Source organism: Aethalodelphis obliquidens, unplaced genomic scaffold, assembly GCF_003676395.1.
Source record: "Aethalodelphis obliquidens isolate GAN/ISIS:26980383/991018 unplaced genomic scaffold, ASM367639v1 scaffold15, whole genome shotgun sequence".
In the NCBI taxonomy this organism is placed as follows: domain Eukaryota; kingdom Metazoa; phylum Chordata; class Mammalia; order Artiodactyla; family Delphinidae; genus Aethalodelphis; species Aethalodelphis obliquidens.
In genome coordinates, this window is record NW_020837959.1 from 2,338,017 (window position 1) to 2,363,231 (window position 25,215).

Consider the following 25,215-nt stretch of genomic DNA (forward strand, 5'->3'; position numbering starts at 1 on the left):
GGTCTGGTCACCCTGCTGCTCGCCCCGGCCAAACGCAAGCTTTCCCGTGGGTAATTCCATCCCCTCCCAAACCGTGGGCTCCATCAGGGAGGGCTTTGGCATGGATTCTGTACACACCATGCTGTGCTCCACACTTGAGAACAGGCAAGGCCTTGTGAACACTGGTACAGATGGCCCAAACCCGCTGCCCAGGGTTCCCGTTACGGTGAAACCAGTGGGCGGCACAGTGTCACTCCCCCTGAGTGGAGCCCCCAGGTTCTGGACGCGGTCGAGGCCACTCCTGGGGGACGCATCTGGCTTACGTCTGACCTGTGTGGGGCACGGCAGTGCCTTGTGTGGACCGGCTACGGTCCTGGACAGAGCCGTCACCTGATTATGGCAAATGACAGACTAGGGTCACCCTGGACGTTGCCTCATGGACGTCTGGGCCCCTCCCAGCCGCTCTGTGATGCGCTCGGTCCCCCTGCAAGGGCTCCACTGAGCAAACGTCTACGGTTTCGTGTCTGTGCTTTCCTGCTCCCGCCCACCTCGCCCCATGGTTTTCCTGAAGGAGGGTTTTTCCTTTCTTCTCCAAATTTTTCACATTCAGGAAACAAATCACGTTGCCTCTTCAAAGCAGAGCAGAGTTTGAACTTTTGCAGTGGGAATTCTGTTTTCCTAATGCAATCTTACCTAGAACCCTAATATACACAACAGGTGCAAAGGAAGGGCAGACTTCTCAGGCTGTTTGATGAAATACATGTCCTGAACCTGTCTGGGGCTGAACGGTGTCCCTGCAGAATGCAAATGTTGCCATCCTAACCCCAGTACCTTGGGATGTGACTATCTAAACGTGGGCCTTAAAGAGGTGATGGAAGTTAGTTAAATGGGGTCATGAGAGTGGGTCCCACCCCAGTGTGACAGCTGTCCTTATCAAAAGAGAGATTAGGATGCAGACACGCACAGAGGGGTGACCCTGTGAGGACACAGGGAGAAGACGGCCGTCTACACGCCAAGGAGAGAGGCCTCAGGAGAAACCAGCCCTAGGGACACCCTGATCTTGGACTTCCAGCCTCCAGACCGTGAGAGAATAAATTCCTGTCTTTTAAGCCATGCCACGTGCGGTACTTTCCGAACCCCTGCAGCTCTTGAGAGGGGGGTTCCTTGGAGCACAGCTGAGAATTCCCCAAGGGGTCAGTGCTGGTTCCGTTGTCAGTGAGGCCCTGACTCCTTGATGGGAGGGTGGATCCTTACCTCCAAAACCTGGGGTGCCCGGCGGCCCCAAGGGCCCTTCCCGGCCAGGAGCTCCAGGGTAGCCATGCTGTCCTGGTGGCCCGGGCAGTCCCGGCTGGCCCAAAGGTCCTGGGAAGCCCTGCTGACCCTTCGGGCCCGGCATTCCTGGCATCCCCTGGCTTCCTGCAGGAATGGAGACAAGAGCCGTGAGGTCAACCCCATGCAGTTCATTGCAAACAACATCTGTCTCCTCAGACCTGTTCTATAAAAACAGGTTTTCCAGGTGGTAGGAAGTCTGTATAAATGACAAGATCGAAGTAACTCATGCTCTCACCCCGAGACAGTGACTAACATCTTGTCATATGTCCTGCTGGCCTCTTTTCTGTTCCCGTAACTATACCTAGAAGCAGATATTTGCAGAGCTGACACCTCCTTTTAAGTGCAGTTTTAATCTAGGGTTTTTCACTTGACATTACATTTTGAGCATTTCGCCACATGTTAAAATACTCTTGGGGCTTCCCTGGTGGTGCAGTGGTTAAGGATCCGCCTGCCAATGCAGGGGATACAGGTTCGAGCCCTGGTCTGGGAAGATCCTACATGCTGTGGAGCAACTCAGGCCGTGTGCCACAACTACTGAGCCTGCGAGCCACAACTCCTGAAGCCCACATGCCTAGAGCCCATGCTCCGCAACAAGAGAAGCCACCGCAATGAGAAGCCCGCGCACGGCAACGAAGAGTAGCCCCCGCTCGCCGCAACTAGAGAAAGCCCGCGCGCAGCAATGAAGACCCAATGCAGCCAAAAATAAAAATAAATGAATAAATAAATTTTATACAAACAAATAAAATGCCCATTACAAGCACGTTAAATGGCTATGTAAGTAACATCCAGGTCTGCCCACTGCTCCTGACAGGGGCGGCCGAATAGACATGGATACAGTTTCCCGAAACTGATGCTTTGGAAGTCAGAGCTTTTGCCAGACACAATGTTCTCCCAAAGGGCAGGTCATCAAGGTGACCCTGAACATGGGAAAGCCGCGCAGGCTCGGAAGTTCCTCTGCTGCCGTTTGGTGTCGTTATGCTCAGACTCTTTGAAGTCTGTGGGAAACAGCTACACTTCAAACATCTACCACAAGCAGCCTTCTGTAAAAGAGCTCGGGCAGTTTCTACAGTCGGATCGCAGGAGAGACTGGCGGGCACGTGCTCCTGAGGGTGGGGCGTCCAGCTGCCCGTCGAGAACTGGGCTCATCCCTCAGTGTCTCACGTGAAGGACGCCTACTGGTTTGACGGCTGGTGTTGGGGAGTGTCACCTCTTGCACCACACAGGGAGCCCCTGTCTGCCTGGGCTTGGGCGCTGGGCTGATGACAGCACAGTCAATACGTAACAGCTGATGCTTCTCTGACGGGGACCCCAAATGGCCTGGTGGTCACCCCACCCATTCCAGCAACACAATCGCATTAAAGCCAGGCATTCTGGGTTCTCAGGGCCCGTTCTGCATGAACTGGGTACGCAAAGCCTTGGATGCCTTGTTCACTCAACAGACAAGAGGCATCTTCCCGCTTTGCTAAACATGCTTCGATGACGTTGTGAACGTTACATTTTTTTAAACCCATCAGTTTTACACCCACAGATTGAGCTGCGTTCCAGTTCATCCCTGTCTCCCTCCCAACCCCTCACCGGGCATGGCCAGCTCCTGTCTTCTTCGCAGAACCGCACACATTCTGCTGAAAGCAGCAGGGAGGACCCTAAGCTGAGCCCCACCCAACTTGGGAAGAGAGCACGTCGGCTAATCTGTACTCGCAGAAGAGCTAAGATGGCCTGTACACAGCATGACGACCCTGTTCTGAAACCTTCTAAAGAAACGTTGGAACTAAGGGGGAGAAGAAGCGGCAGGACTCACAGCGTCCTGCATGCAGCCCTGGGCTTCTCACCCAACCCCAGCAGAGATTTCTGACCCTGCCCCCCTGCCCCTGTGACTTACCCCGGAATCCAGGAGGGCCTCTCTCTCCGGGGGGGCCCTTCAGCCCAGAGCGTCCAGGCAGTCCGGTGTCTCCCCGAGGCCCGGGCTGGGCCCCCAAGACTTCTCCAGGGAGGCCCCTGTCTCCCGGAGGCCCGACTGGCCCCGGCAGGCCGGAGGGACCCGGGAGTCCATCCAGGCCAGGGCGGCCTACTGCACCTTTGACTCCTCGAGGCCCCACGAAGCCTGAAAGGAAACACAGGGCGCCCCTATAACGAGAGGTCTGCATCCTGACATCTAAGCGAGGCACCAGAAAGAGAACACGTGGCCGGGATCCTGCAGGAGGATGTTTGGCTTGTGTGGACTTAGTGAAACCGTCTACGGTTTTGTTTAGATGATACGATTCCCCAGTGCCTGGGCCTCTGCACACCAAGTAACACAGCCATGCTCCCGCACACCGTCTGAGCCGTGACCACAAAGGGACACCTGTGTTTGGGGCCACTGAGTCGTGGGCTGGGGCACACGGACACCCACGCAGGTACTCCCAACTTCTGCTCACAATTCATTACCAGAAACATGTTCATTTCCCTCCATGTACAGCTCAAACGTTTAAGCTCTTTTAGCCACTAAGTGGCTTCCATGATGCTTTGCTGTGGCAACTGTCGAGGAAATGGTTCGAACTGCTGACTCGGACAAGCTGTGAGCTGCAGAGTGGGCAGGCAACGCCGTGAGCAGCCAAACACAGGTGCTCTCTGCGTCGTATCTGGTGAGCGATCTGCAGATCGGGAACTGGTGCCGAGGGCTCAGAAGAGGATGACCTTATGCGCCCTTAGAAGGGTTCATACCCACTAGAGAGATCTCTCTGTGCACCTATCTCTTTTTTCCTGCAAGATCTGTAAGTTTCTTCTGCAAAATTGCAGCACAACTTTAGTGAGGAAAACGGCGACATTTTTTAATTTCCCAAGGACAAGAGCAAAAGTCGTCATCAAGCATTTGTCGAAACAGTTTCTAAATGTTAAAAGATGATCGAGGTGGGGCAGCCTGATGGTACACACAGTCCTTCCCTGAATCTACGTGGCCGAGCGGGAGTCCCACCCTGACTCACCTGGGGGTCCTGGGAATCCCTCTGGACCTGGATCTCCCGGGAGACCCTTGAGCCCTTGTGCTCCGTCAGTTCCCGATAATCCCGGAAGCCCTCTGAGGCCTTTGGCACCTAAACAACCCAAAGAAACCACGACACAGGTCAGAGCCGCATAGGCCGACCCCAGCAGGAGACGAACAGGAGAGGGTCAAGGTCGGCACCCGACTTAACGTGGCCTCTTAGGAAATGGGGAAGTGACGAGGCTGGGGGATGTCAGCCCCAAAACAGCACCTCTGACAGCTGGCAACCGAGTGTCAGTCTACATGGGCACCTGTCAGTCTACGCCAGAAACGACGAACCTCGGCTCTCATCACGACCTCATGATCTCATTAACCTGATGATCTCACTAACTTCATGTTGTCAAAACACGTCGAAAGTCCTCTCCCCTCACACGCGGTGCATGTACATTCCGGGCTCTGCTCCCCCAGCACCTGCTGAAAACTGTCCCACTGCAGTCTGAGCCCCTCCCCCTAAGAGTCGCCACCACTTTGGGGACAGCAGCGTTCGTGCCTGTGCCGGGATCCACGATGGACAGACCCCTCCGGGGCTCGGGCAGGGAGGGTCACGAAATGCCACGTGGATAATGCGCTCGCTCTCGGAAGACAATAAAGGGCCCTTAGCTCTGCTTCTTGGTGCAGATGACAGTTGTGCATTTTGCCTCACTGTCCCCAGATCCCGTCACCCCTGTGCACCTGGACGACACTCTCAAGATCCGGGGTGCCTACGGTCAGCCAACGCGCGTTTCCAGTTTGGGGGCTGCCTTGCACTGCAGTACTTTACAGTTTACACAGGACCCCAGCTCCAGGGTTACGTGTGCAGTATTCAGGGCACCATCTGCAAACTAGGAACCGTCTGGAACACCTGCACTGTTCTTCTCATACAGGCGAGGAGCCTAAGTTCCAGAAGGAACAGGTGAGATGCCCAAAGCCCACAGCTGATGAGCGGTGGACCTAGACTCGCACACGGGCTTCTGGCGTCCACGCCGGATCGTCTGAGTGACCCCTCCGTGGGTGGTGGAGGCGTCTTCTCCACCCCGTCCCAGTCAGAGGAGGGGCGAATCGGAAGGCAGACCCCCCGGGCCGAGCTCTGCCCAGCGGTGCAGCCTGAGAGCTCGCCATCCTAGGCTGACTGACACGGCGTCGGGGCGTCGGCAGCTGTGGTCACTCAGCCCGTCTGGCATCTCTGAAAGGCCGCCCCACGGAGGGGGAGCCTGGACGGCCCCAGACCGGGCTCTGTGACCCAGAACCCCTCCTGAGTCCACATGGATCCTCAGCTGGGTGATGGTCTGTGGCAGCAAAGCCCAGCTCCCAGATCCTACAGACACATTCCTAGCCCTGTGGGTCTGCCTTCCTCTCAGTCAAAAACCGAAAGAAACACTCCTCTCCCGCATGATCCTCTTCTACACCCTGGGACACACGGGGATACAAGGAACGCACAGAGCTGAGCCTCCTCTCTGGGCTTGGGGCGCTGCCATCTCTGCCAGGCTCAGGTGCCTGTCTGTGTTGCAGCTGAGGCTGACTTCCACGTGGCAGGAAGCCTCTCTCTTACCCTAGGGTTCACTAGGTGTCAATCACCGCTCACTTTCCTACACTGATGCGCGGAAGTCGGCTTCCTATAGAAGCTGCCAGTGTGCGGTACGGTACCAAGAATCCTGTGATGTCCAGGCGGGGGCGGGGAGGGAAACGCGGGGTCGGGGGCAGAGGAATATAGCCAGAGAGGGGAAAGGAAGACACGGACGCACGGAGGAAGGCTGGAAGCGCTCTCCCATTACCTGGGGGGCCGGGGGGGCCCGGCTGGCCCGGCGATCCCTTAGGCCCTCCAACACAACCTGGGAAGAGAGGACAGGGGAGCTGTAGCCACGGTCCACACCCATCGTCACAGCTCTGGACGTGGCTAAGGTCGAGAGCACCGGCCGTGAAAACCGGCTGCCTTTTTACCATCAGAGTAATTTAATGATTCCATTAATCTTGATGCTGATGTAACTGTAATTTCATTTGATAATGAAATCAGAATATTAATATAGGAGGCACATAAGTCCAGTTGGATGAAAACAGGTGCCGTGCTGGCAGTGAGGGCTCCACCCTCTTGGAGGGCAATACCTCACACAGCCGAGTTCATCCAGGTGTCCTCAACGCGCCCCCCCCACCCCCCCACCCCCACCCCGACCCCAAGGCAATTCCCACCGGGGAGGGAGGAAGCTTTCAATTTCAAAAGCAATGCTGTCACTTCTCCTTTGGGACTTCCATTACTTTCAGAATTAGCAGAGGCAACTCGTTTCGCTGTGAGTCATGCAAAACGAAAGCCAGTGGCAGCCACCTCTGGCTGGTGACGCCGCGCGGGGTATTCTGTCGGACAGAGCACGCTTGCAGGCACAGCAGTCCTCCGAGATGCCCTTTGTGTGTCTGCCTGTGATACGGCAGGGCTCCTATCTTGGCTCGACTTAGCGGCCAAAGAGGGGCTGTGGTCCCCTCTGCCACACGAGGGGTCCGAGGTGCAAAGGCGGACAGCCGAGGCCATGAAAAGAAAGGACCTCGGCCGTCTTCAGGGGGCCTGGGCTCTAGCTGGCAGAGCCTCACCCCCAGGGGCCTTCCCGCACCTTCGAGACTGGCCAGCTCTCTGGAAGCTCTGGGGTTGCCGTTCCTGCTCTGCACCCTCACCCTGAGCTCCTGATCTATCCCCACACCTCGTGCGGGGGACCCACGGGTCCTGATGCTGCTTCTCCAAGCCCTGGCCTTCATCCCAAACACCTTACTCCAAACTCAACTGCCACTGGTGAGCTGCCACCGTCCAGATGTTCTGCCGGCACCTTTGACTCCAAAAAACTCATCCTCTCTGCTCTGCTCTTCAAATCCTGCCCAAGGCCTGGCACCCATCCCCTTGTGTCCTGGACTCATCCCTCAGCCTGGCTTCCCACCTCGGTTTCTAGGCCCCCCTGGCTGGAGACTTGGCCTGTCCGATGGCAGCCGGGTCAACTTCTGGACCGTCCCCTCCCCTCTGCCCTCCCCTGAGCTCGCATCATCTGGGCATCCTCTCCTTATCCGTCGGCCCTGTTCCTTCTAGCATCCATTCATCACTGGACCAAATTCTTCTCCCATCTGGACTCACTCCTCACCCTGCATAATGAGCTAATAATTCAGCTGCCCTTTACACACACAGAGACATATATTTTAGGCGTGAAAGGACTTATCTGTTGAGTTCTTACCAATACTGTAAACAGATGCTTTGTACTGCAGGGACAACTTGGTGACATGAGGTCATCACACTTGCCCTTCCCTGGGCTCTAAGCTGAGGCAGACGGAGCGCAGCTCCAAGTCCACAAGGGTTTCTATTTCTGAGGGCAGCTCTGTGCCCACGGCAGGGATCACGCCAGTTCTAGCATATATTCTACAAACTGAGAGTTTTCAAGAATTCTAAAGCTGCCCGACGGTCATGACGGTACCTGGCTGGATGGTCTCCTGTCCGTCTGCTCCGATGGGCCTTTTCACACCCGTATCACAATCTAGGGGTGAGACAGTGACAGAGTGAGGCAATTTTGCAATAACGGAAAGTGCCTGGCTTTTCCGTGTGTGCGTGTGTGTGTGCGTGTGCGTGCGCGGTGGGAAGGCTGGGACGGGCAGGGCATCAGAGGCCCATTTCTGGACTTCTGTGCTGAGCCTCTGTAACTCCAGCACTAGAGGGAGAGGTCCCACATTCCAGCTGGCGAGAGGAAGCTGCAGTGGGTTCAGAAAACCCCGTGGCTGGGTGTCGCTCGTGTGTGATGAGAACCGATGGTGTGACACCATCTCACGTGACTCGCCCCCGGGGAATTCGCGCACTGCCTAAGAACAGCGGGTGTAGCAGCACAGTGTCTCATGACTTTGAAAGACGCAAGCCTGGACACCGCCCCCCCCGCCCCCCCCCGCCCACCGTACCTATTTGTCCTGGAGCGCCGGGGGTGCCGGGAGGCCCGGGGAAGCCTGGAGGTCCAGGTAATCCAGCATCGCCGGGGAAGCCACGCTCGCCTTTGGGGCCTGGCAGCCCCAATCCTGGGGGGCCCCTTTCTCCTGGAATGCCCTTAGTACCGGGGGGTCCTGGGTGGCCTGCGTCCCCTGAGGGGCCTTTGATGCCATCACCCTGTGAGAAATTTGGTTCATCTCTTACAATACACGTAAACCTCAAAGACAGCCATGTTCCCAGCTACTTTTCCCCGTTCCCTGAGTTCTGCGCTCTGGATACAGAGATGAGTAGGAACTGACAGTCGTGGTCTCACCAAGCCACAGAAGTAAAGGACAGACTTTCTAACAACCATGGACAACACCCTCGAAGATAGTTCTGGAAGGCGTAGGAATCTGAGCATTCTTCTCTTTCCAAGCCACCAGCGCCCTGCCTGGACCTTCATTCTCCGGGGGAATTCTTCAAGAGAACGGTTAGGCACAGATTTGGCGAAATGGGGGCAGGAACACGTTATTTCATTGTTAGGATTCAGCGTTTGTGACCCATCTCCTAGTCAGAAGGGACAACGCAGTGGTGAAGGGAAGGAAGTCTTTGGTTTGGACGAGAAAGTGCATCAGAAATAAGGAGAGACGATGGGACCAGGAGAGCAGGAAGCTGGGAGGCACCGGGCACAGCCGTGTCCTATTCATGGAACTCAGAGCAGGGTGAGGGCAGGGAGGGAGGAGAAGGGGTCTAGTCTCCACGGCCAACCGCCCTTCCCCGTCTGACCCCCACCTTTCCCTGCAGAAAGGAGGCTGGGGGCTCTGCATCTTATCACACACAGCCTCTTTCAATGCCGGTGTGTGTTTGCTGCAAAAATGCAGCTGTGTATTTTACAGGTGACCCTAGAAGAAGCGTTCCACCTTCCATCTAGGAATATTCGACCTGGGGGGCTCTCGTTCTACGTGATGGCAAGAGGAATATTTATTTCCTCTTTTTCTCTTAAATACTCACTCAGGGCTTGGCTTCCAGCCTCACTCACTGTTTCCTAAAAAATATGACTGCTGCTCACGAAAAGAGAACAGGTTGCACTGGGAGGATTTCCTGCTGTGTCAGCACCTCTGATGCTCACATGTTTAAGCATGTGACTGATGGGGATGAGGGCAGAGCCGCCACCCCTCCGCCCCGCCAGCGGTACTCACGGGAGAGCCTGGGAGGCCTGGGAATCCATCCAGCCCATCACGGCCTGGGATGCCGCTGTCCCCTTTCAGTCCAGGCACACCTGGGATACCTGGCTGGCCCCGCTCGCCTGGGGGAAGAGTGCAGCGTGAGTTGCTCACCCAGGGCAGCCACAGAAGGGTGCGTGGTCCAAGATTTGCTGGCCACAAGACTGACCTTTGGTGGTGATGGTTCGAGAATCTCCCTTCATTCCTTTGGGCCCGGGAGGGCCAACACCACCAGGGGTTCCCTGTAGAAACAAACACAAGGTTTCTTCCTCCTTCACACTGTTAAGGGCAGCCGAGAAGACAATGATTTTCGTTTATACAACCTGAGGGCCCTTACCTGTCATCAAGCCCAGAGCCACACATCTCTGTCCCTGGCCACCAATCACAGATGGCCATGGGGCACTTGAATGTGACCAGCGGGACTGAGACACTGAATGTTTAATTTTAAATAGTTAAAACTTAAGGGAAGTAGCCACACACGGCTGGACGGTGAAAACAAGAACCTTGCTACTCAAAGTGTGGTCCCCAGATGGGTAGCACCAGCCTCCCTGGGGGCTTGTGAGGAATGCAGACGCTCAGGCCCACCTGGGGCAACCGAACCGCAATGTGCAGTTCAACAAAGTCCCAGGGATTCGTAAACGCATTAGCTTTGGAGAAGCTAAGGCTGCTAACCCTAACTGCCATTTTGTTGAATCCGGGCAAATAATGTGCCTCCAAGTACGAACGATGGACATTTGTGATCATACTGAGAACAGCAAGAGTATCAAATCGACAGCTTGTCTTCCTAACTGAAATCAAGGTTGGAAAAAAATCATACTTCACAGACAAGTCATTGCAGGAACACTCACGTTTTAAGGTGTAAAATCTAGTTTAGGTCTTTCGATGAGCAGAAACGAGCAGATGAACGTTTCAGGAGGCTTTTTAATGTGCGTGATATGCCAGTTTGGGGCAACTCTCGGTTACTGGTATTCGCAAGAATACGGGAACGTTTAGTGTTGGTTTAATTAAATGGAACGTTTCAAGTGATTATAAGTTCTTTTCTCCTAAAAAATTCCACAGATACTTGATTTATTGATTTCATTCTTTGCAGAAAAGGGTGACATTCTCTCAGTAACTAGAACAGCATCTCACACACAGGCAGTGCTCAACCAGGAGGTGCTGGGCCGATGGATGGATGCATGTATACATGCTAATCGACCCCCATACTTCAAGCACTCTGCCAGGTTCTATTAGTGCAGGTATTAAACCACCAAAAACTGTCTCAGGCATTCCTGCTGCAGATGCATAAACATATAATTAAATGCAAGATAAACACGGTACCTGAGATGTTTGAACGCAAGTGCTGTGGGTGTGCACGCGATACAGCTGGGGAGAGCACATGCTCTTGGAAGACTTTAGAGATTCCGTGTGCACGAAATGGGATCCATTTGACTTCTCAGAAATATTCCATCATTTTATAAATAACTGAAGGTCTTACCAGTTCTGCCATTATTCAGTTTGGATTCTCACTACGTACACTTTTTCTGAATACTTGAGCCATTTCTACATGCTCAGCCATGATTTGGAGACGGTGTCATTTTTAAAGTAGGAGGAAATGTAGCATCTATTATGTTCAGTTGGATAAAACTATTTTTCTGAGAAGTCCCAGAGAATGGAGAGGTGCTGTGGACCTCATTTTCACCTGCAAAGCTCCCGCGACACGAAGCAGTTATGAGTCATGAGCCTCTGCACCGACAGCTCTGAGTGGCTGCAACTCCCCTGCATCTGGACATGAAGCCAGATTGTTCTAACCGTCCCTGGCCAAGTGTCCTGAGCAAACTTTCCTCTATTGCTGAATATATAAAATGATAGACTTTTCATTTTATAAATCTCTTGCAGCTCTCTTTTTAAGTAAAAATAAATAAAAAAATATAGTTTCTTTGCCTTCATCTGAAATTTGCTTTGAGAGCCTTGGTCAGTTAAAACCTGCCACGATGAAAGATCTTCTCAAGATGATCTTTTCCTCAGGTGTGAAGTAAAGCCCACTTAGCTGGAATCCAGAAAATGTCATACATTCATCCAAACTAAATTCACGATATACTTGGAAGTCTCACTTTTTATCAAGTTAAGGGAGCCTTTATTAAAATGCTAAATCGGGGCTTCCCTGGTGGCGCACTGGTTGGAGGTCCGCCTGCCGATGCGGGGGACGTGGGTTCATGCCCCGGTCTGGGGGGATCCCACGTGCCGCAGAGCGGCTGGGCCCGTGAGCCATGGCCGCTGAGCCTGCGCGTCCGGAGCCTGTGCTCCGCAACGGGAGAGGCCACAGCAGTGAGAGGCCCGCGTACCGCAAAAACAAACAAAACAAAACAAAACAAAACAAAACAAAATGCTAAATCGTCCTATACTAAATCTGAAGGGGTGAATACACAGTACGGGGTGTATAGCTTTGCATTCAAAATGCTGGAAGGGTTGCTTTTTTTGAGATATAATTCACACGCTGTAAGATTAACCATTTTAAAGCATACAATTCAGTGTTTGTTTGCTTTTTTTGTATTTTCACGAGGTTCTGCAACCATCACTATTCCCTAAATCCAGACCATTTTCATCACCCCAGAAAGAAACAGTCACTCGCATCCCCCCCCCCCCCCCCGCCCCAGCCCTTGGCAACCACCAAGCTACTTGGTCTCAAGATGCCTCTTCTGGACACTTCATACAAATAGCATCGTATGGTGTCTGTTCCTTTGTGTATTGTGTCACTTAGCATAACGTTTCTGAGGGCACCGCACTGTAGCACATGTCAGCACTTCATCCCCTTTGACGGCTGAATAACGTCCCATCGGGTGGGTATGCTACGTTTCATTGATCCATTTATGGGCATTTGGGTTTCTTCTACTTTCCGGCTGGTGTCGTGAATGCTGCTGTGAGCTTAATGCTCAAGTTTTGGTGTGGACACGTGTTTCCAGTGCTCCTGGGTCTGTACTGGGAGGGGACTTTCTGGGTCACACGACACCTCTATGTTTGACTTTTTAAAACTTTGTTGGCTGCGCTGTATGGCTTGTGGGATTTTAGTTCCTCAACTAGGGATTGAACCCGGGCCCTAGGCAGTGAGAGCACAGAGTCCTAACCAGCGGACTGCCAGGGAATTCCCTATGTTTGACTTTTTTGAGGAAGCATCACTTTTCCACAGTGCCTGCCCCATTTCACATTCCCACCAGGAAAAGCTTTAAAGCTCCTCTTGGAATACGTGGCTTTTCTGAATGTCACACTGGGTGCGTAAGTGTTGCTGGTCTAAAGCTGTATTAATTCAATAAATAAAAGCCGGAAATGGGGAAATGGGGCCGGGCGTCAAGGTCGTCTTATCGGCTTCGTGGTACAACTGGTCTCTCACCTTGAATCCTGGGAACCCGGGGATGCCATGCTGGCCGGGGTCTCCCGGGCTGCCTTTCCTCCCTGGTTCCCCATTGGTGCCGGGAAAGCCCTTGGGTCCTGGTGGCCCCGGAAGACCCCCAATGAACTGGTCACCCTCTGCACACTGACAGTCGCCGGCATCGCCTGCAACGTGGGTGGAGAGAGAGGGACTTGTTATTTGCTCGTGAAGCACGTGTACGACCCTCCTGTTGGCTCTGCAGGGGACAGGAGGGCAAGGGGGTGAGGGCTTGGCTGGGGGCGTGGCCACCGCAGGACACGCCTACTCTGGTCCTCACTCCCTCATTCTTAGACAAGGAGCGTGAGATGCAGATACGTAAAGAGCAGGACGTTGACGGAGGTGTGGGCGGAGTTGGGACTCAGCGACAGGAGTTCTGAGAAGCCACCGCAGGGGCCTCGGGGGGAGGGCAGGAAGGTCCAGGGTGAAGGGGAGCCGGAGAGAGGGCGGCCTGGCAGCAGCTGCGGGCTTGGAGCCCAAGGTCCTGGTGCGGAGGGAAGAAATACGTGCACTCCCTTTTTCTGTCTTGCTGGCTGGACCCAGGGAGCGCGGGGGCAGGGGAGGGCCGAGCTGGAGGCTGGTGATCGGCTTGGCTCCCAGGGCGCAAAGGGGGACACGTGATGGCCCGGGCGTGCCGAGCTGCCCAGCTCATCCACGACGCCGGACCCCTGCACCGCCCACAGCTCCACGCGTGCCGCAGAGGTCCGGCGGTTAAAACGCGGGATGCCCAGGGATGGGCGAGCCGAACAGGCCCCCCCCCCCGAGGTCCCCACAGGCGGCCCTTGCCTGGAGAGGTGGGGTCCCCCAGGCGAAGCAGGGAGAGGAAAGCGAGCACAGCTCGTTCCCACCAGCGTCCGCCCCACCTGGGCAGGTCACGTCTCTCCTGCTTTGCCACCGCCTTGCTGCTGACGCATCCCTAACTCGGGGAGTCGGGTTAGGACCAAACCAGATGACGGCCCTACAGCCCTCTGCAAACACTTGTGGCATTTTCTTGGAGCCGAGGGCTCGGATGAGTCATCTGAATTCAGTCTAAGAAGCCACCGCGCATCCTTTCTGTCCCATGTTGGGCCCCGTGTTGCCTGAAAGTTCAGTGATGAACGTGGCAGACAGAACAGAGACGGGAGAGCCAGCTGAGAGCTGGGTGTGCGGAAAACGAGGAGACGCCGCCCCCCAGTGTGAGGGCCCTGGCAGGGAGGGGGCTGGGGGGAAGCAGGGGCTCATCCTCTTCTTGGAACCAGTGAAGGGTGAGCTGGACTCAGGAGGGCCAAGCAGCGCCCCGCCCCCTGCTGTTCCCGGACTCCTCACCTTTCCATCCTTTCTGTCCGCGAGCCCCGGGGAAACCAGAAGGTCCAGGGTAGCCCACCCTGCCCTCTGCTCCTTTAAGGCCGAAAAGGAAACCTGAGGAGAAAACCCACAGGACGGCACGTTAGCACAGCCCAGGACCCCGTATGCCCCGACCCCGTGTGGGAAGGGTTACAGCCGAGTCTCCCAACAGAAAATGGCCCCCATTCCAACTCCATCCCAACTACTCGCAGAAAGACATGGAGCCTTTATTTTTTGTGGCCATTGCTTCCGGGATTGGAAACACATGTGAACGCCTGTGATTTTAGTTTTTCCATTAAAGTCTAGAAATAGAAATCTTTACTTTTCAGAAACACTGAGTCCAAAGAAGACTTAAGGTTTTTTTAACCACGTGTTTTACTTCGACTTGGGTCCTAAGACTACTGCAACTTCTGGTTCCCAGAATGACAGAAAACCCAAACAGTAAAAGATGTTAAAATGAACCGGCTTCCCCAGTTCTGTCCTCTCCTCTGGAACACGCGAGCACCTGTGCACGCCCCTGCCCCCAGACCCCACCATCTTTCCTCTTTCACGCCTTTGGGTGCACACACGTAACCATGTAGATAACTTGTGATTCTCCCACCCCCATCACTAGGATCACGGTACTTCAGGCATCCTTTCACCACGTGCAGGGCTCTGATAATTCCAAGCAGGGACATCCGGGTGAGGGTGTAAGAAACAGACTCTAAAAGCCCACAAAACGCTCCGTGTCCCACTTGAGCAGAGCGCCATCTCGTGGTGGGAACTGGGCTGCACATTCCTGGGAAGCACCACTGCTGGGTATTGACTCCCAGGGCTCTGGCCCGAGCTCCGGGGTATGTGGAGATGGATTGAGGCCCAGGAGGGGACCATGCTGGGTGGGGAGCTGGGGAGGGGAGACCCAGAGTTCGGTTTGGGGCATGCAAATTTGGAGATACCCGTGAGACACACAGTGGTGACGAGGTGTCCAGTTAACAGTTGGGATGAGTTTGCAGCTCAGCATACTGAACTGGGCTAGGGACACAGTTAGGGAGAGCTGGCACCTAACTGGTGTTCAAATTCCTGTGAATTCAGGAGCGTGCTAGATAGAGAGACACAGACAGGAGCTCCATTGCCCATGGGATGGTGGAGGGGGAAGAAGGAAGACCTAGCAAAGGAGCCGCAAAAAGAAGGGGAGAGATGACAAGGCGCGGCGGGGGGCGGGGGGGGGGGAGCTGGAGAAGAGAGTGTGTGTGTGGGGTGCTGGCTGCCCCCTGTACCGCTGGGAGGCTGCTGACAGAGCAAATGGTGCCCAGGATGTGGCTGCATAGGTCACTGGTGACCAGGTCACCAGCATGTCAGCCTAGCGGTGGACTGAGGGCTTTACGCTATGTTTCCATGGTCTCCTGATATGTTAGGAGAAGCTAGTATTACAGGTAGTTATTTAATCACAGATACTCCAGGGATGTTGGCTTTTAAAATCTGAGATGAAGACATTGTGGGTATGCTTCACAGCGTTTGCAAACCCAGACAGAAAAGGCAGCTTTGGGCCATCTTAAGGCTCCATCCTCCCTCCTTCCTACACTGCTTTTTTCTTCATCTGGTAAATTCATAATTTCAAGCAAGTCCTAAAGAATAGCACTGTGCCAGGGAACTCTTCCTAATGCACTGTGGTAACCTAAATGGGAGGGCAGTCCAAAAGGGAGGGGATCTCTGTATGCGTACGGCTGCTTCCTTTTGTTGTGCAGTGGAGGCTGACACAACGCTATAAAGCAACCATAGTCCAATAAAAATTAATTAAAAAAATAAAGCGATCTCCTGATGAAAAAAAAAAAAAACAAAGAAAGAATAGCAGTGCACCTCTGTGATGTTTCCAACATGATTTTCCTGAGGAGGTCGGTGGCCGCAATAAACCTGGCAGTAGTTTGATTTACTCTAGAGCCCCGGCAGTCGACTCAGTTACCTGAGCTGAACTGGACGTAAGCAAAACGTTTAGCTCAGAAAGAAAACTGGCTTCACGGTTTGATTTTGCTGGAGCGGAAAAAGAGTAAAAATTCTGGTTTCCATCAGTAGCAACACATAAAACTGAGTGAAATGCAGTTAACAAGAAAAGAAGCCAACGGTTTCATTCCAGGGAAAGCGCTGAAGAACTCTTTGGGACTCAAGGTCATTGATGTTAAATTATGACTCTACACAAAAATATTTAAAAGGCCGTTAAGGTTGGCTACTTTTTGTACAAGAGATTGCTTTTAAAAAAGTGATTTGGGAGCAATGTGTCTCATAAGGTAAAATAAACATTTCAAGGAGAACTGAAGTTGATAAAATGTATCAGACACCATTCCATCTGTTTTATAAATTCTCCCTTCAGTTAACCACATGGACCGGAAATTAGTTAATTTGTTTACAGATGACTTACATTGGTAAATCATAGATTTACTAAGCAAGACTTACAAAGCCAGATGGTATGTGTTTGTGTCTATCAAAATGGAATTTAGTTACAGGAATGATGGCAAGGTTAGCCTTCAATCACAGTCTTTTGAAGAGGCTGTATTTTTATGCTTTTATTTTTAACACATCATGTTCTGTTGCCAAAAAAGGAAAACTCAACAGATACCATTTACTCAGGATATGTAATGTTCACAGAAACTTAGCCATCATCACAGATGCCGCAGTAATAAATATTACTGCCAGGATAATAAAAAAGATTAGTGATAACAGTGCTCAAAGTATTTGGCAAATTCCAGGGAAATATCTGCACCCCGAATTTTTCAAAAGAATGTGAGAATCTGCTTTTTGCAGTTGAAGGAAAATTGGGAACGTAGAGCCTTAGTAGCTTAAAATTTAACGCGGAAGACGACAGAGAAGTGACTGCTGAATTTTTAGTGGCAGGAGCACGTACTGATGTGCTTCTCATGCCTCCAACAGTTTTCCTTCTAAAGAGACAGCAATAAGAAGCTGGCTTCTGAAAGCAAGGAAAGCCTGGGCGATCTACCTTTCACTGAACTCACACACTATCCATTAGCACATGTGAAGAGAGGAATCTGTCAGAGATGAGCGGGGGTGATGTCAGGAATTAAAAGTCAAATATTTTGAAAAGAAGATGCTGAATTGTGTCCCTGTCACAGAGACAGAAATAGTGACCTCTTTTTTAGTTCGATTTTACGATGTTCAAAGCCTGAAGCTGGAAGCTGAGAGAATAACTGTTTTGGAGGGCAAGCCTCCTTGGAGCTCAGCTGAAAGATGAGCCACAGTTGCATCAGAACCTGGAAACTCAGTTTTGTGCCCGACGGCATGAGGGTCCAGACGCCGTGCCTGTCCCGTCTGTAGACTCTCAGTGTCTTCCGTCTGGGCCCCGCGAAGGGCTGCCACATCCGTTACAGGTGGTGCAGCCACTCCTGGTGCGAAGCATCGTCACCTGTTTAGCTGTAGCTCTGGCTCCTCGGGGCCCAGGTCACCAAGGCTGCCTATCGCGTTGGTTAACCCAGGGGAGAGGCTGTTTGTCAGGGTGGGCCTCTCCTGCCTGCACCCCAGAGCACCCGCCACACTCTCTCACTGCCCACTGCCTAGTTCACGGAATTATTTACAAGAAAATCCCAAGTGAAAATCCAACCGGGGCCAGGCTTTGTCTGGACACTGGCACGACCTCTCTTGAGTTTCCCTCCACTTACCGTCTGGGCCAGGTGGTCCCGGGAACCCTGGGGGACCTCGGAGCCCTGGCCTTCCGTCAGCTCCCGGCAGGCCGGGGTACAGGGCGGGGATGCCCTGCTCTCCTGTGAAGCCTTTGGGTCCCATCTCGCCTGGTAAGCCTCTCTTCTCATCTGAAAATCCAACAGCAATCACGGCAGCGTGAGACCTCTGAGATTCATCCGCTGGCCAGCGTTCCCGCCCCGGGAGGCCCCCAGCTGGGCCAGTGGTTTACAGTCCCGTCAGTGACTTAAAGGGCAACGCCGCTGGTATATTTCATCACTATCTTTCCACTTGAAGAAGCCCCTCTCCTGGCCCCCAGACGATGGACCGAGAGTTGTTATAACACTGGACGACGCCCGTGCTCTTCCTGGCCAAGTGACAGAATCACGTGAGGTATCGTCAGCACACCTCCGACCTAGTGAGGGAGTCACTGTCACAGGTGCGTGGTTCTGTGACGACATCCCAACACGTATTCGAGATGCCTTAGAGCTGCTGGGCCAGCCTATGAGACAGAGCGCCGACTGGGGGGCCGTGCAGCCAGCGAGGGGCGGGGGTTTGTGTGAGACCCGCGGGGACGTCTCAGCTTCGATGCCGCGGAAGCACATTACCTTCATCTCCGATGGATGTACCAGGCAGGCCTGGCAAGCCGAGGTCTCCAGGCTCCCCCCGGGCTCCTGGGTCCCCGGGGGCTCCGTGGAATCCTGGGTCCCCTCTGGCACCTGGAACCGAGACAGCAAGACTGTTGTCCAGGACTCAAGGCAGATGTTCACTTTTTCGTTGAACATATATTTACTGATATTCTGTCCATCGCACGAGGCCGGCGGTGTCTAAATGTTTCATCTATGGTGGCCCCTGCTTTCAAGGAGCTCATTTTCAACCAAAGAGGACTGATAAAAGATCCCTATAAATGTTATAAAACAAGAGAGGAACAACGCCAAAGAGATACAGAGAGGTTTCAAAGGAGGGGAGGATTATTTGGGGGCAAATCTGACATGGAGGGACCACAGAGAATGAGAATAATAGAAGTGGACAGTATTTTTGAGCTCTTGAGTGTGCAGACTCAGCGTTACACACTTGGCTGACATTTGATTCCCGTAACAGCGCGTGTACAGATGGTGTTACAGCCCCAATGTCACAGAGGGGCAAGGCTTCATGAGAACGTAAGCTGACAGCTGATGGAGACAGATGACAGGGGAGGGGAGGGCAGAGGACGGTCAGGGGAAGGATGTCCACAGAGGACATCAGCCCAAGTGAAGCACGTGAGCACGGAGCAGGACACCTGGGGGGGGCGGGGTACGGGTGAAGAGGGTCGTGGAAAATCAGGTTGCATAACAGCTGAGTCAGTGGGAATGAAGAACGAATGAGACAGTTTGGAGCCTCCTGCACCAGGCACCACGGGGGGAGCTGGGGGGCGACGGGGGCCAGCTCTCTCTGAACCCCTCTTCCTCTGAGCCCCAGCTCTTGCCCGGATCAGCTTATCACTGCTGTTTGCTGGATGAATGGTAGACGTGAAGATTCTTACAGACCTTTTCCCTAAATAAACAAATGCCAAGGGGCTTTGCTATGCTCCCTGGCTGTGTAAATAGCAACGCTTTACTGCAGAGCGTGCTTTTCTGGTCTACAATTGGGAAAGTGGAGGGAGTATGACGTTTCATGGTACAGCGATTAGTAATTGTTAGGAGAGATCACATCACTATGTGATCTTTAATGTTTTAATCTTAAGAGAAAGTCCTTAAGATAAGAAGGGATTCGCTGGGCCTCATGCTAGACGTGTTTTTAAGGGGTGGGACATGTGAGTCTGCGTCCCTGTGCTGGGCTCGGCTGCCTGCAGAGGGGACGGAGGGCTGGGCTCTGAACAGGGGTGGCCCGGGTCTGAGTCCTGCTCCTTTGCTTGCTACGTACATGATCTGGGGCGAGTTACCCAACTTCTCCGTGCCTCAATTTCTCCATCAGTACAGGGCGGCCCATGCCAGCCCCCATCTCAAAGGGTCTCTACAAGGAGTAAATCAATGGACCGGTGCAAATTAGAACAACTTGCTTCATTGCCTGGCGTGTGCTCAGTAAGCACCACACAAATGTTAGCCATTACCATGACAATAAAAAGAGACCAAATAAAATTGAAAACCACAGATCTTCTCAAGTGTTTGGGAAAAGAGCAAGGTCACTTTTTAGTTACATTTTGCAATCATTTTTTTCAATGCAAAGCTCTTCGACTCCTTTGCGTTTTGACAAAGCTCCCACAGTGCTGCCTGGTGAGAGGTACGTGTATTTTCCTCTCTTCCATGATAGAATCTGTTCATGAGTCAACCTCTCACTCCAAGGAGCCCTGGAGCTTGGTCAGCCTTCCAGCTCACCTAAGACGCAGGAACTCCGCTGTAAGAGGCAAGGAGGGTGGCTGCTGGCTTTCTCACCCTGCACTTGGGGAAAAGGAAATTTGACCACCCACTGTCCCGGTGTGGCTTCCAGGAATGCAGGGTGGTGAGGGGAGCTGAATGCATTCTGGGCTCTCAGTCAGGGAGCTTTCTGATGAGTGCAAAGGAGACGAGACATCACCAATGTTAATTTTAAAAACTGTGTTCCCAGTATCACCTCACACATGTCAGAATGGCCATCATCAAAAAGTCTACAAATAACAAATGTGGGCAAAGATGTGGAGAAAAGGGAACCCTCCTACATTGTTGGTGGGAATGTAAACTGATGCAACCACTATGGAGAACAGCATGGAGGTTTCTCAAAAAACTAAAAATAGAAATACCATATGACCTAGCAATTCCACTCCTGGGTATATATTCAAAAAAACAAAGCGCACTAATTCAAAAAGACACGTGTACCCCAGTGTTCACTATTTACAATAGTCAAGGTACGGAAGCAACCCAAGTGCCCATCAACAGATTTATGGATAAAGAAGATGTGGTACATGTATACAATGGAACACTACTCAGCTGCAAAAAGAATGAAATAATGCCATTTGCAGCAACATGGCTGGACTTGGAGGGCATTATGCTATGTGAAATAAGTCAGACCGAGAAAGACAAATACTGTATGATATCACTTATATATGGAATCTAAAATATACGACCGACTAGTGAATATAACAAAAAAGAAGCAGAGACACAGATCTAGAGAACAAACCAGTGGTTACTAGTGGGGCGAGGGAAGGGAGGAGGGGCCATATAGGGATAGGGGGACAAAAGGGTTATTGAGGGAGTATATGAAATCATGTGTGTGAAACTTTTGAAAATTGTAAAGCATTATAGAATTTAAAGAATCTTTCATTCAAGAAAAAAAATGAATTTTAAAAAAGTGGGTTGCAAAATAAAAAAAAATTAAGTTCCCAAAGTCTCAAAGACATGATTTCCATTTCACCAAAATCACCAACAGTAAGTCAACCTCATGTCGGGTCCCTGGGGTTTCTGGCTTGGCAGACGTGTTGGGCTCCCCAGAGAAGGACGGGAAGCTGGCTCCGCAGTGGTGTGGACTCCCAGGTTTGAGTTTATTTGAAATATACTCATCGATGGTTTGATGTCACCCTGGAGAGAGACCTCTAGTGGACCCCACCTGGCCTGTCCTTGTCCTCGCTCTGTCTAGAGTTTCCCCATCGTTGGATGAAGACATGCAAAAGTATTAAACCAGCAGATGGTTCACACCTAAGCAGGAAGGTTAGTCCCTGACCCCTGGACATAGATAATAGGGTGAGACAGATGACCTACTGGGTACAGGAAGGAAACATTTGAGCATCTTCATTTAAAAAAATCTCACTCTTTAAAATCCCTATCTGATGTACATGTTTTAGCAATGCAGTATTCAGTCATTCAGGTAAACATTTACTGAGCAACTACCATGTGCCTGGACTGTTCTAGAACTGAGGATACAGTAGTGACCACACAGGCTAAAATCTCTGACCTCAGGGAACATCCTGTATCATGGATAAATTATCCATAAATAAATATTCATCCTATTACTTGGAGGGGTGCTGAAAACACTTTTTTTTAAACCTAGAAGGACGCACATTCAAAAAGGTTCACAGACCATTGCTCTAAGCGCAGAACTAGGATTATATTTTCATAGATCGTGCCGATGGGAGGCTGGGCTAAACTAACAAGGACAGCACAAGCCACAACACGTGCAGAATCCCGCACTGACACTCAGGGGTCAACTGTGACCATGGGATCATTTTCCTGTACGAGCTCAGGTGCAAATGCCTGGGGGTTTAGTTCTTTGAAGTTTAAAAGGCTGTGACTGTTTCCAAACTATGGACCGTGATCAATCCCAGGCTCCGGACCGGTGAGCGGGGGGCGTAAGCATCTTGGCGCGTTTGGACCAGAAACCAGCGAAGTGGCTGGGACGGTGCCCATGGAGGCCTGGCGGGCACGAGGGCTGGGTTTCTATAGTGATGCTGCAGGTGGCAGAACCAGAACCTGCACAAGGTATGTGGAAATGAAAGCCTTTCCCAGCGGAGGAAAGTGGTGAGCACTCTCTCAGCCAGAGGCAAACTGGGGGTCTCTCCGGGACACCCCGCTTAAGCCACGAGGGAGGGAGGGTCCACAAGACTGAGACCCCCAACGTTTAAGGGCTAAACATTAACGCGTAAACACTTTTCTTTTTTTGCTTTGTTTTGTTTTGCTCAGAAAATCTCACAAGGTCATGGCTCTGTGTCCACAACAGACGAGAAAGCAGGACAAGTGGCATACAGACCTTTGTCCAGGGAAGGATGTGGGGAGTAGGCTGGTGGGCCGGGGGGGCCTGGTTCACCCATTTCTCCCTGGAGAGAGAAAAGAGGAAAACAAAAGAACGTTGAGGCTGGCCTTTTGGAGTTTTGGACACTATACCTGTTTCCAAAGAACAGAACTGAAAGCAACCATGAGCCCAGCGGAGGCTGTTCTGAGTCACAGAACCATGGACGGTGTCCGGGCTCCACGTCCACGATGCTGCGCTGATAAGTCCGGGCATCCCAGCCACCAGCTGGACACACCAGGAGAGAACAGGTGGGCCGGTGCCCACCTCACTCTGAGACCCTTGTCAAACTCTGGAAGTGGCCAGGTGACTGCCTTCCTCAGGGCAGACTCCTCTGTGTTGATGACTGCACCTGAGCTGCCCATGGGGCTGAGCTGGGGTGGTGTGACGGCACCTGATCCAATACCGTCTGGACGGTGAGACCTAAAATTCCATGAGCTGCCTTGACGTCCGTGAGCCTCATGGGGCCCGGAAGGCCTGACTGTGAGTCCCCTCCATCCTCACCAGCTTTGGCCCACCTGGTGGTAGATGCCCCCCAACCCAGCTAGTTCCCCCACCAGCTGGAGCAGCTGCACCCCCCGGTCCTCAACCTCCCTGCCCGCCCGTGGGATTATTCAAACAAGTCAGTCGTGTCCCCCACGGGAACCGTTGTTACTACGGTGCCTGCGTATCTCAGCCCCCTGGTTCACTCTGCTCCGGGTGCAGGTCCCCACTGCCACCTCCACGTGGCCCCATGTGGCACGCAGCATCCTGAGGCCGAGACACAGGTGACTCATAGGTGAACGTCCACCTCCTCTCTCAGTGCCAGGCGTCGTGTGATCAGTTACATGATACGGGACGGAGGAGGCCTCCTTCTTCAACAGGGTGTTTAGGAGGTGATCAGAGCACCACCCAAGGGAAATAAGGGGAAGTCATCCCAATTCAGATGAAAACTGAGCCCACCTTGGGTCCTGGGTATCCATCAGGGCCTTGGTAACCATCCGGTCCTCTGCTTCCCTGCAGGAAAGATGTTTAGTGCTCTATAATCATTTAATTTAATTACATAATTAAATTAATAATTTAAATATATTAAATTAATACTTTAATCAATACTTTAATTAATACAATAATTATATAATAATAGAATTTAAAGGTGTAACCACAATCCATTGTGTCTAATAAAATCAACAATAGTCTGTTAAGATCACCTACTACCCACGTTGTGTTCAATTCCCCCCGATTTTAACCTCAAACATGTCTTTTTAAAGTTGCTTTGTCTCAATCAGGATTCCAAAAAAGGCAAAATCTGACATTTGGTTGATATGTCTCTTAATGTGCCTGTAATTCATAACGGTTTTCTCTTCCTTTCTACTTTGGAACCTTTTGTCGCTGCTGTTGAGGAAACTGGGTCATTTGTACTGTGAACGCCATGTGGTGGATTTGGTCCACTCCATCCTTGTGGAGTTGTGCAACGTGCTCCTTTATCCCCCAGATTTTCTCTAAACTAGTTGTTAGATCTTGGGCCTCCTTAGTCTCAGGTTCATCTTTTTTGAACAAGATTTATTCCTGGCGGGTCCCGAGTCCTTCCCACTGAGTCACACGTGCCAACTGCCCCCACTGTTGTGATTTCACGATTGACCAGTGGGGTCGGGCGTTGGCCACCTGATCCATCTATTAAAACCTTCTCCCAAGATGGGTTTTGAACAATTTTAGTTAACACCAACTGGAATCCTTAAACCTTTTCATTTAGAAGTTTTTGCTCTTCACTTAAAAAAAATATCTAATGCTAATAATGACCGCATTCTAATTCTCTTGAATATGGATTGAGAGACAAAGTTTACCCTTATGAGCCACATCGTTATCTGGATAGATGTGAAAAGCTTTTAAAAAATCTAGAAATTTATTCCCTCTTGCTAAAGAATATATACGGTAAGCCCCCCCCCCCCCACCAAATTCGGAATGCCAATGGGATAAAGTATGTACGTCATCTGATTATTTTACTGCATAGTTTGAAATCCAGGAGCACGTATGCTGAAAGTTACATTATTTAGAATGAACTAAGATTAATTTGGTACTTTCGCGTTGGGCCTCTGGTTTAGATGGACTTCCTTTCATCCTAGGTGGAGCTGAAGATTCGAAAGTGAAGGCAAATTTCTCTGACAGTAGAAGTGACCTCCTGCTTAGAGGCCATCCCACGAGACAGTCTGGGAGCCCTGACGGAGCTTGCAAGCCTTTTAAGAGCCATTTCACTCAGATCACTACTGTCTTGTGGGTCTTGTGGACATAAGCCCACAAGTGAATGCAGAGTCGGTGAGCAGGCATCCTGACTGAGCCGTGTCCAGTGCGACATAACCGCCCCGTTCAAACAACGCTACCTGTGCTGACGTGGGACAGCCCCCGAGAAGCGTTGGGTGAAAAACATGAACGGAGGACAGCGGAAGGGGATGAAATGTTCATTTTTCCTGGTTAAGTTACATGCATGTAAAAATACACGCCCCGCCTGTGCGAGCCCTGATCTGAACACCCACCCCACGTGCACGGGGGTCGCCTCTGGGGAGCGTGCTGGGGGTCTGCGGTGGGCAGGGCTGGCCCGCGCACTCTCTGCCTGAGTTAGTGAAGACAGCAAATAGTGAACATAAAGAAATCATTACTTAAAAAAAATCGATTC

At 52.0% G+C, this 25,215-nt stretch overlaps 1 protein-coding gene across 1 annotated transcript in view; it reads right to left on the reverse strand.

Moving 5' to 3' along the window:
* Window positions 1–25,215, reverse strand: part of COL4A2 (collagen type IV alpha 2 chain) — a 178,500-nt gene that overhangs the window by 20,809 nt on the left and 132,476 nt on the right. Inside the window, exons 17-30 of the mRNA XM_027115841.1 lie at window positions 23,511–23,564; window positions 22,530–22,596; window positions 18,443–18,553; window positions 17,816–17,965; window positions 14,154–14,246; window positions 12,813–12,976; window positions 9,615–9,687; window positions 9,422–9,528; window positions 8,219–8,420; window positions 7,747–7,806; window positions 6,079–6,135; window positions 4,272–4,379; window positions 3,191–3,412; window positions 1,234–1,395 (exon numbers count right to left, since the gene is read on the reverse strand). Of these exons, the coding sequence (XP_026971642.1) occupies window positions 1,234–1,395; window positions 3,191–3,412; window positions 4,272–4,379; window positions 6,079–6,135; window positions 7,747–7,806; window positions 8,219–8,420; window positions 9,422–9,528; window positions 9,615–9,687; window positions 12,813–12,976; window positions 14,154–14,246; window positions 17,816–17,965; window positions 18,443–18,553; window positions 22,530–22,596; window positions 23,511–23,564 (1,630 nt within the window). The remainder of the gene's footprint in view (window positions 1–1,233; window positions 1,396–3,190; window positions 3,413–4,271; window positions 4,380–6,078; window positions 6,136–7,746; window positions 7,807–8,218; window positions 8,421–9,421; window positions 9,529–9,614; window positions 9,688–12,812; window positions 12,977–14,153; window positions 14,247–17,815; window positions 17,966–18,442; window positions 18,554–22,529; window positions 22,597–23,510; window positions 23,565–25,215) is intronic.